This window comes from Apodemus sylvaticus, chromosome 8, assembly GCF_947179515.1.
Source record: "Apodemus sylvaticus chromosome 8, mApoSyl1.1, whole genome shotgun sequence".
In the NCBI taxonomy this organism is placed as follows: domain Eukaryota; kingdom Metazoa; phylum Chordata; class Mammalia; order Rodentia; family Muridae; genus Apodemus; species Apodemus sylvaticus.
Genome location: NC_067479.1, coordinates 76385612 through 76397569, shown reverse-complemented (window position 1 = coordinate 76397569; position 11958 = coordinate 76385612). Strand labels below are relative to the sequence as shown.

The following is an 11958-nucleotide window of genomic DNA, read 5'->3' as shown; positions in this document are numbered from 1 at the left end:
ATCTTGCAAATACTAATATAAATACATCTTTAAACAAAGTTGACGTCAATATCTTATTACAATGATGAATAATATGTATAATGAAAAGCCATGGATACCTGAGTATGAGACAATCTCACACAGGAATCACTTATTATTTAAGCTTTGAAAAATAGCACTGGATATGGAAAACAACTTCAAAGCCTGGCATGGTGGTACACAGCTGTAATCCTAGGACTTGGAATATGGAGGCAGAGAAATCAGATCTCTACAAGGTCATCCTTGGCTAGAGAGTGAGTTTGAGGCTAGCAATGGCTACATGAGACTCTGTCTCAAAAAAAATGAAAAAAAAAGAGTAAAGACAACTGAAAGAATTGATACATCTTGATAAATCTCCAGTTTGTTTTTTATTAGAGCATGTAAGTATGACACAACTTTGACTCATATAGTTTTGACAATTCTCATTTCTATCAGAACTTTCCTCAGAGCAAGTTTCATGTCCTTGTTACGAAGGCTATAAATCAGAGGATTCAAGAGAGGAGTCATTGCAGAGTACACAAGTGTAAGGATCTTATGCATCAAAGTTGAAATGCCATATGTAGGACTCATGTACATTATCATTACTGTCCCATAGAACAGTGACACCACAACTAAATGAGACCCACAGGTAGAGAAGGCCTTTCGCCGGCCAGCTGCAGAAGGAACCTGAAAAACAGCCCTGAGCAACAAAATATAGGACCGAAGAATGTATGCTAGAGTAAAAAACAGGAAAAAGGAATTTTGGACATAAAGTACAAATTTGGTAATAGGAGCTGGGGCACAGGACAAAGCCATCAATGGCTCCATGTCACAGAGGAAGTGATCAATGACATTAGAACCACAGAAGGGAAGTTGGGAGATGGAAAAGACAGGGATTGGGTACCCAAGGAATCCAATGAGCCAGCACGAAGAGACTAGAATGCAACAAAGTCTCCTAGTCATGATGACAGGGTAATGTAAAGGGCGGCAAATGGCCAGGTACCTATCATAAGCCATTACTGACAGGAGGAAACATTCAGTTGTGCCCAGTGAAAAGAAGAAATAGAACTGCAGGAAGCACCCTGAAAATGAGATGGCCTTGGTCTTAGACAGAATGTTGGCTAGTGTGTTAGGAGTAGTGGAGGAAACATACCAGATTTCAAGGAAGGCAAAATTTCCCAGGAGGAAGTACATGGGGGTATGTAGACGTGCGTCACATCTTACTGCACAGATGATGGCTCCATTTCCCAACAAGGTCAAGACATAAAACACCAAAAACAACATGAAGAGGAAAATTTGTATCTTCCAGGAACCAGGGAATCCCAAGAGAACAAATTCATTTACATGTGTTGCTGATCTGTTCATGGCATCTAAATATCTGAGGGTGGAAAAGTCATGAGTTTAAACCCAATTCCCTTACTTTCATCATATCTGGAGGTCTTTATGAGTATCAAACTTAAGTTCTACAAGGAAAGACAAGAATATTCTGAAAGCAGATGGGACAAATCCTATCTCAGTTTGGATTGAGTGTGTTTCTATACCAATCATATAGCCTCTTTCTTTTCTCCTTCTTGGTTCTCCTGAGACAGAAGTCAAAATGGATCTAGGTAATTAGAGATAATTATGGGAGAGAACACTGACCATCTAGACACAAAAACACACAAATAGCCCTACAGTACTACTTCCCAGCACTAACCTCTATGCTATAGCACTGATAGGGTCTATGGCCTTTCAGTAAATGCATCAATCCGTTGCCAATTCTGGAGTCAGGAAGAAGAGAGTCATCTTGTGCCTTTACTTCTTCACCCCACCATTCATCTTTGATGACATAAAAGCCCCTAGGCCCTGGTGCTTGAACAGTTTTTCCACCATCTAACCCCCTCTCATCTGCATGTATTTTTCATCCTTCACTATCTAAGAAATTTGCTGATTGACTGAGTTCGTGAAATGTGCTAACAGTTTTGGCTACTCATTTATGAATTCACAAACCACACCAAAAACTATGTCAACCAGCTCTTTCTCCTTTATCCTCATAAATTGTGGTGGCATTCCTCAAATGCCTCATGGGAACAGATGTCATTTAAAGACAACTAGTGAAGCAGTTGGCCTTAAGACTGATCTTACGGATCTTCATGGCTACCTCTGATCAATTGTGGACATCCTGCACATCATTCTCTTTCCAATTCATCTCCAGTTGGGAGTGATGATCAAGGCCTGACGGATCCTGGCTGATACTGTATCTTGGTGGATACACCAGGACCCAGATTCAAATAGGTTTTCTATAAAGAAGATGTCCTCTCAAAGCACTCTCCTCATTGAGAAAGAAACAAAACAAACTGCAGAGACTCCAAAGGCATCTACTCTCTTGGTGGATTGAATATGGTGGGATGGATGTGAGTGCCTGGAATACTTTCTGTCTGTGGTAAAATTGTGGACTAACATGATAGGGAGCAATTCTTTCCACTTCCCTTCTCCAGCAACACATAAGGAACCTGGGAACTTGATTCTCAAACTGAAAACTCAAGCTGTCCTTGTCTCCTGATAAGATAATAGGAAATGGAGTATATGACAGGCCCTATTCATAGGATCTAGACATCTCACAGTTCTCCTCTCTCCAAGCACTCTGCTCCAATAGAAACTCGACCTCCCTCTTCACACTTCCTCCCTGTGCCTGCCTGTCACTCACAACATTGCTTTACTTAATTCTTGAGCACAAAAAATAAGATAAAGACTATTATCCTCAATGGAACAATTTTTAAAAAATTAAATCTCTTTATTATAATTAACAGAAAAAAATCATAAAGATAATCTAAGGTAGCCACAAAAAGACATTATTGTTCTGTTCCAAACTTTGTATATCTCAGTGAGCTTCATATAGTTAAAATAGTCATTTTGAAGCCATCATGGTTTACATGAGGTTTCAAACTTTCACTATCAATTATATTTTATACACTTATCCACCAGAAAAAAGAATACTGTGACAAATAAAACATAGAAATATAATTAGCTTTATATCCTCTTTCTCAGCTCATGTATCTTTTCTTATTATCTACTATTACCCTATCTTGTTCTCCTTCTAAATGTTGTACTATACCCACAGTTACAGTTGTTTACAGGTATATACATATGTGTGTGTGTATGTGTGTCTTTCTGTGCATGTATGTATGTGTATGTTCTTACATTAGGCTAAGATCCACATATGAGGAAGAACCTGAGGTTATTTTTCTTTATGAGACTGAGTTGCCTTACGCAATATGATACTTTCTTATTTAATAATGTTCTTATTTAATATTATACTTTTGAGGTCTCTCCATTTACTTGAAAATTTCATGATTTCATATTTCTTTATAGCCGGATAATATTCCACTCTGTATATGTGCTACCATGTCATTATTTACATACCTGTGGAGGGCACTAAAGTTGCTTCTGTTTCCTTGATAAAAGAAATAGAGTTCCAACAAAAGAGATGGGAAAACATCTTTGTTGTAAGGTATGGAGCTATCTAGGCATACACCCAGAAGCAGAATAGCCAGTTCACATGGTGGTTGCATTTTGAATTTTTTGAGGAGCATTCAGGCTAAGTTCCATTATACACAGTATTAATTTGCCAGCAGTGAATAACTACTCCTCTTCCCCACATTTTCTCCAAAATATGTGGCGAAATATTTTGACAATAGCTTCCAACCAGGGAGAAGTACTATTTCAATGTGTTTTAATTTGCATTTCTCTGGTGACTATGGATATTGAACACTTTTTAAAATAATAAATAGTTACTGGACTTTTGTGTTTCTTCTTTTGAAAACTGACAGTTTTGTAGTTCCATTTCTTCACTAGTAATTTTATTTCATTGGTTTCTAATTTCTGCTGTTCTTTGAAATTCTGGATATTAGCCAACTATTTGGAGAATAACTGGTAAAAATTTACCTCCATGCTATGGACTATCTGTTCCCTTTGATGACAGTTTCTTTTGCTGTGCAAAAAATTTTTAACCCCATGTAGTCTTACTTGTTGGTGCATGGGGCTTGTACCTGTGCCGCTAAAGTTCTGATCAGGAAGCTCTTGCCCACACTAACCCCTCAAAGATTCTTCCCTATGCTTTCCTCTAGCAGTTTCAGTGTTTGTGGTTTTAATTTTAAAGAAATAAGAGGCAGTTTGTTCAAGAGCCTATTTGAGTGACTGTGGTCTGACACTATAGATATAGCTTATGCCAAATTGCATGTTACAATGTGGAAGCAGTTTCACACCTTTTTTCTTGTCTTCCAAAGAGAGAAATTATAAATCAAGGCAATGTTAAAATACATTGGTGTGTGCATCAGAGAGACAGGTACAGTGAGAAGGGGGAAGATTTTCTGTAAGACCAAGATGCTGTCTGATGTCATTCTGAGCTGTTGGATTGGTAGAAGATAGTTACCTGATTAATTCAATAGATTCTAGAAGGTTTTTACTTATTGCCATAGATGTTAGTTCTAATACAGGAGACAAGGAATAGCTGTTCTAGAAGACCATAGCTTAGCTCAAGATACACTAATTAGCCTCTGGATTTGCAATATTCCAACCTCTCCAGAGTACTTATTTTTTTCATTTATTTAAAATAGATTATTTTTCATATGAAATATTCTAAATATGGTTTCCCACCTCCAGATTTTCCTGGATAACCAATTCTCCACCCATCCAAATATACTCCATTTCTTTATCTTTCATTAGAAAAGAAGTGGTCATCTAAAAAATACTATAAACAAAGTAAGTTAAATCAAAAAATATGAGAATAGGACAAAACAAACAGAATAAAAATAGCCAAAGCCTAAGAAACACAGATAGAGACACACATATTCACACAGACAGAAATCCCATACAAACATAAAAAACAGAAACCATAATACATACACAAAGGAAAGACATGAAGGTTTTTAAAAAGAGAGAGAAAACAAAACAAATAAAAAATAGCCTGACTAATCACCAAAGACAAAGAATCTCTAAAAAATTCCATGCAGTTTTGGCATTTGATTAGTCATTTACTGTTGAGCATAGGACATGCATTGAGAGTAATCTGTGTACTCAATAACACTCAAGTTAATGTCTTTGATTCACTTCAGGTTGACAGTTTTTAAAACAGAAGGAATATACTTGGGACTCTGGGATCACGTACCCATAGAACCCTAACATCCAAAGGAAAATAATCTATCACAGACAAGCTGCCCCCCCCTTACAAAGGACACGTGTCTCTGTTCATTGGTCCTGCATAACTTCTTCTACCTGTAGCCATCGAATGTTGCTCCTTTAACTAGCTTCTTGTATAAAATGGTCTCAGAAGGTCCCCAAAACTATTAGAGCCCCTAATTCCTGCCAGAGAGCATTCCTACTCCTAAAAGGAAAGCCCTAATCTCTACCACTCTGGCCCTCATTTTGTTGGATTCCTCTAGACTGGCTCACCTTTACTTAGACACTAGATAGGGTTATGTCCTGAGCCTCCAATGTTATGACATAACCTGAAATGCACATATTGCCTCTATTTCTAATAGCTGGAAAGGACTGTTTCAGAATGAACTGCCTGCTTATGAAATTTTATCTTTGGTGGGAAATGTTCTTTTCCCCTCTCTCTCTCTGCCCCCTATCTCTATCTCTATATTTTAACTTTTTTTTCTAAGAATTTATTTCATTTTATGTGTGTTTTGCCTACATGCCTGTATCTAAACCATGCACGTTCTCAGAAGGTCAGGAAGAGGGTCCACTGTAACTGGAGTTCACAGATAGTCGTGAACCACTATTTGGGTGCAGGAAATTGAACCCAGGTACCCTTCAAGAGCAAAAACTATGCTTGCCTGCTGAGTCATCTCTCCTTCTTTAATTCACAAAACTATAAAACTGATAACCTAGCTTCATTATATATATATATATATATGTGTGTGTGTGTGTGTGTGTGTGTGTGTGTGTGTGTGTATGAACATTTGTGAAAACATCTTTTAGCTTACCAGACAGTCTGTGTTCTATCCCTCCAGTCTTTCTGCTATCCATGTTGCTTCCTCCCAAACCATTGACCTGCTACAGATGCCCTTTCATAACCCAGCTACTTCCAACTCTGCTTCTCTGAGATCAGAAGAAAGTCTTGATGATTTGATTACAGATGCTATGCTAACCTCTCTTTAACACACAGAAAAGCAAGCTAGTCTCCATCATAATATTTTCACAAAGATGGATCAGAAAAAACAAACTCCCAGTGGCTGGAACCTTTGACAAAAACTGAACTTTGATCAGTCACCACTATCCATATTTGCATACCGTTTATTTGCATAGCATAAATCATAAAACTGGAAACTACATGCATAGCAGCTCGGGTCAACTTCCATTGCCTTCCTTCACAAAGAACAAATTGTATACCAGGAGTCCATACAAAGAAACTCACTGGAATAATAAAAGTACTATTCAAAAACAGAGAGTCCTTCATCCCAACACATTTTCCATGCTATAAACATTACCTTTATTTTATCTGAATCTGTCACTGCCCTATCTCCTAAAGCTTTCCTATACCATACAAGCTGTCTAGCTAATTTACAACAAATTAACTTTTTATATGCTTTTATATATTAAGTATAATATGCAGTCCCACCCAGATGAAATGCAAAATTTGAGATTCTTCTATTTTTCACTTTTTGAGATTTATTTTTATTCTCAATTATATAGATAGATAGATTTACTTTCACTCATATATATGTTCCTATGTGAGTTTGTGAAGGTCCCTGGGAGGTGATCAGAAGTGGGTCAAACCTGGGACCTCTGGAACAGCAGTAAGTGTTTTTCAGCTACGCCTTGGTGAACTTTAAGGGTGATGGAAATGAAGGCAAATTTATAAAGGGATTTCAGATGAAAGAGAAGTAGATTTTATCCCATTTTATCTGGTGGAATTAATTTTGTGTGGAAAGTGAAAGGTTACTTTCAAATATTTACACAGAAAATTATGTATCAATGGAAAAATGTACTTAATAATTGAACAAACAAAATGTGCAACTATACAATTTATGCAGTAGTAGTTTTAGAATGAATTAATATTTAAATGATATGCTGAAAGTCTTAAAAATGCTTGAGAGGCACTCACTGGTGAGGAGCACATACTGCTCTTGTAAAAGACCTGAGTTCAATTCCCAGCACCCAAGTTGTACAGCTCACCGGTACCTGAAAATTTAGTTCCCGAGATATCGGGACCTTCTAGCATATGCACTCACATACCTACCTCTCTTCTTGCAGCATGCACTGACAGCACCTTGTAATTTATTTTTTCTACTGCTGTGCCCTATAAGAGATTTACAAACAACAACATTATTTTTTTCTGAAAGCCTTTGGGGAAAATGTAGATAGGTAATAGAATGTCAAAGAGAAAATGCTTAACTGAAAAAGAGTGATCAATTTTCGTATGAATGGAATAGACTGACTCAGTAAATTCTCAGAGACCCATATTCTTGAAGTTCTAAAGTTACTTTGATATTATATTATATTTTTATTTAAAACAAAGTTTAAACTTAAATATATTGTGATCACATTCTTTCTCTCTCCCAAGTCCTTTCAGATCATCCTGCACTCCATATCCACCCAACTTTTAGTTCGTTCCCAAAAATCAAACACCTAATACAAAAACGAAACCTCCAAAAACCAAGAACAAAATTAAACCACACTCAAAAAGAAAATTTCAAATTGTTTCTAAATAAAACCACACAAAAATACTGTGTAGTCCATTTTATGTTGGTCAAATATTCCTGAATATGATCTGAAGTAGTTCAAATATCCAATGTTACTCTATTAGAGGAAACTGATTTTTCTCTCTCCCAAGGGGGATAAATGACAACTCAGTGGTTAACTTCTACCCCAGTGGCTAGGTTTCCTGAAGGTACTTTCAAGTATAAGTTAGTAGAATGAAGTTGTACCACTTCATGCTGTTTCTAATGCATTTGGAATGTGTAAAGCAATTTTGCATCTTTAATAATAGGGGATCACCTTCTTTATATATTCAGTTTCAGTACAAGGAAGTAAACAATTACAAAACCTACCAGTGCATGTGTGACATCTTGATTTAAAATCCTTGTCCCAGGATGCTCACTCTGCACATTGTCTTTCCAGGTAGCCTAAGAAAAGGTATATTCCACTGGACAACTCTTTAAAAATGAGATTGTTTCTGAAATGGTACTCTAATAATCACGATAATAACATATTTTTACTGTAATTGTCTATACTCACTGTTCAATTTATAACTGTGGCTCAGGAAAGTTCAATTTTTTTTCACCCAATGAATATTTCTCCTGTATTCATGATTGAAAGTTTGGGGGCTTTGTCTGGTTGGTTGGATGGTTGGATGATTGATTGATTGATTGTTTTCTTGCTTGCTTGCTTTTGCAGCAGGATCTCTGTACACAGCCCCTTCTGACTCAGAGCTTTCTATGCATACTGGCCTTGCTTTCACAATGAGCTGCTTGCTCTTACATCTTACATGTTGGAATTAAGAGTGTATGCTTGATGCTAGCAGCCAACCATTGGACTGAGCGTGGGGTCCCCAATGGAGGAGTTAGAGGGAGAACTGAAGGAAATTAAGGGGTTTACAGCCCCATGGGAAGAACAAGGAGGACGGCCACCTAGATGCCCCAGGACTCCCAGGGACTAAACTATCAACCAAGGGGCACACATAGTTCCAGCCAAAAATGTGGCAGAGCAATGCCTTGTCAGACATCAGTAGAAGTAGAGGTCCTTGATCCTGTGAGGGCTCAATAGATGCCCCAACAAAGGGAAATTGAGGGGGGGAGTGGGAGTGGGTCGAGTGGAGGAGCATATACTTGGAGGCAGGGGATGGGAGGAGGGGTTGAGGGTTTTTAGGGAGGGGGAAACCAGGAAATGTTTTAGTATTTGAAATATAAATAAAGATTATATTTAATAAAAAAGAAAAAAAAGAGTGTGTGCTTGTTCCACAGTTGGAACTTTTACCCTAAGCGTTCTTCCCCACCTCCTTTATCTCCTTCCTGAGAAACCTTATATAATTAGATTTATTAGGTAAAGGGCACCCTATGATGTCCCTGAGCTGGTTATAATCTGGACCACTCATCTATTTCTCTTACATGCAGGATAATTTTCCTAGATGTGAGGAACAGAGTACAATGGGACTTTACTGTAGAAAGCACTGAGCACAAGTAGAACCTTATCTTACCTCAGTATCAGGTATCTCCTCAATGGCTCTGTGAGGAAAACTTAGAAAGGGAAATGGATACAGCTCTGTGCTGACCTCACTTCACTTCAGCAGACTCAAGAGACTTGTTCCCTAGGACTTTTGCTGAGATTTTTCACATGTGACCATCTCTTAATTGTATGTAGCCTTATTTTATTAAGATCAAACAGAATAAAAAGAATTATTTGATTTTTTTATTCATTGGGCTTTTTTGAAAAGCATGTTCTTTTATTGGAAAAGGAAGTAAAAACACTGTATGATAAAACTGAAGATTTACATGGAAAATATTTCTGATAAAATAGAAGAGATATATAGAAAAACTCATTAAAACTGACAATGAAAAATTAAAGAGTAAAGTGGTAGACATAAAAACATTGCTAAATATATTGAAAAGGGAAATAGAAACATTCTATGATAGAATTGAAGATTTATGTGGAAAATATTTCTGATGAAATTGTAGAAAAATGTAAAAAAAAAAACATGTCAAAATTGAAGATTATCATGGATAATCTTATAAAGATATAATAATGGTAGGCATAAAAGAATTCCTAAATTGATTGAATAAATAACTGATTGAATAAAGTGGAATTATAAACATCTTCTGCTAAAACTGAAGATTTACATGGAAAATATTTCTGATAAAATTGGAGAAGTATATGGAAAAACATGTTAAAATTGAAGATTATCATGGAAAATTACACAGATAAAATGGTAGGCATAAAAACAATTCTAAGTTGATTGAAAGTGGAATTGTAAACATTTTGAGGTAAAATTGAAGATTTACATGGAAAATATTTCTGAAAATTCAAGAAATATATAGAAAAACAGGTTAAAATTGACTATTTCATGGAAAATTATACAGATAAAATGATAGAGATTAAAAAGCTTTCTAAAAAGACAGGCTTTTCAATAAATGGAAGTCAGCATGCAGAAGAATGCAAATTGATCCATTCTTATCCCCTCGTACTAAGCTCAACTCCAAGTGGATCAAGGACCTCCACATAAAACCAGACACACGGAAACTAATAGAAAAGAAACTGGGGAAGACCCTTGAAGACATGGGCACAGGGGAAATTTTCCTGAATAGAACACCAATAGCTTATGCTCTAAGATCAAGAATTGACAAATGGGACCTTATAAAATTAAAAAGTTTCTGTAAGGCAAAGAACACCATCAAAAGGACAAAACAGCAACCAACAAATTGGGAAAAGATCTTCATGAACCCTACATCTGACAGAGGGCTAATATCCAAGATATACAAAGAACTCAAGAAGGTAGACTCCAGAGAGCCAAATAACCCTATTAAAAATGGGGTACAGAGCTAAACAAAGAATTTTCACCTGAGGAATATTGAATGGCTGAGAAGGACCTAAAGAAATGTTCAACATCCTTAGTCATGAGGGAAATGCAAATCAAAACAACCCTGAGATTTCACCTCACACCAGTCAGAATGGCCAAGATCAAAAACTCAGGAGACAGCAGGTGTTGGCAAGGATGTGGAGAAAGAGGAACACTCCTCCACTGCTGGTGGGACTGCAAGCTGGTACAACCACTCTGTAAATCAGTCTAGAGATTCCTCAGAAAACTGGGTATGATGCAACTGGAAGACCCCACTATACCACTCCTGGGCATATACCCAGAGGAGTCCCCAGCATGTAATAAAGACACATGTCCCACTATGTTCATAGCATCCTTATTCATAATAGCCAGAAACTGGAAAGAACCCAGATGTCTCTCAACAGAGGAATGGATACAGAAAATGTGGTATGTTTACACTATGGAATACTACTCAGGTATTAAAAACAATGAATTCATGAAATTCTTAGGCAAGTGGGTGGATTGGAGAATGTCATCCTGAGTGAGGTGACCCAATCACAAAAGAACACACATGGTATGCACTTACTGATAAGCGGATATTAGCCCAGAAGCTCGGAATACCCAAGAAACAATTCGCATATCAAATGATGCCCAAGAAGAATGAAGGAGTGGCCCCTGTTTCTAGAAAGGCTCAATGAAACAGGGAAGTAGGGAAATATCAGGACAGGGAAGCAGGAAGATGTTGATTGGGGAACAGGGGGGAAGGAAGAGGGCTTATGGGACTTCTGGGGAGGGGAGATCCAGGAAAGAGGAAATCATTTAAACCATAAATAAAGAATATATCAAAAATGAAGTTGATCTGGCTTCTACTTAAATGTATAAAGCTATAAAACTTCATTCCTACACACAACACAAAAAGAAAGAAAGAAAGAAAGAAAGAAAGAAAGAAAGAGAGAGAGAGAGAGAGAGAGAAAGAAAGAAAGAAAGAAAGAAAGAAAGAAAGAAAGAAAGAAAGAAAGAAAGAAAGAAAGAAAGAAAGAAAGAAAGAAGAAAGAAGAAAGAAAGAAAGAAAGAAAGAGAGAGAGAGAGAGAGAGAGAGAGAGAGAGAAAGAAAGAAAAGAAAGAAAGAAAGAAAGAAAGAAAGAAAGAAAGAAAGAAAGAAAGAAAGAAAGAAAGAAAGAAAGAAAGAAAGAAAGAAAAGAAAGAAAGAAAGAAAGAAAGAAAGAAAGAAAGAAAGAAAGAAAGAAAGAAAGAAAGAAAGAAAGAAAGAAAGAAAGAAAGAAAGAAAGAAAGAAAGAAAGAAAGAAAGAAAGAAAGAAAGAAAGAAAGGGTTCGAGTCAAAGAATGATCATTTGAGGGAGACAGCCTGAGTGCAGATTCAGAGGCTTGGACATTTTGATAAACCAGAACCTGCCTAAGATAATGCTAGTTTGAGAAGAACGACT

General features: G+C 36.8%; 1 protein-coding gene across 1 annotated transcript; it reads right to left on the bottom strand.

Moving 5' to 3' along the window:
- Positions 1 to 420: 420 nt before the first annotated feature.
- On the bottom strand, positions 421 to 1383 carry LOC127690967 (olfactory receptor 11H4-like). The gene has a single exon (XM_052190536.1). It carries the CDS (start codon positions 1360 to 1362, stop codon positions 421 to 423), a length of 942 nt encoding a protein of 313 aa, XP_052046496.1. The 5' UTR covers positions 1363 to 1383.
- Between the last annotated feature and the right edge of the window lie 10575 nt (positions 1384 to 11958).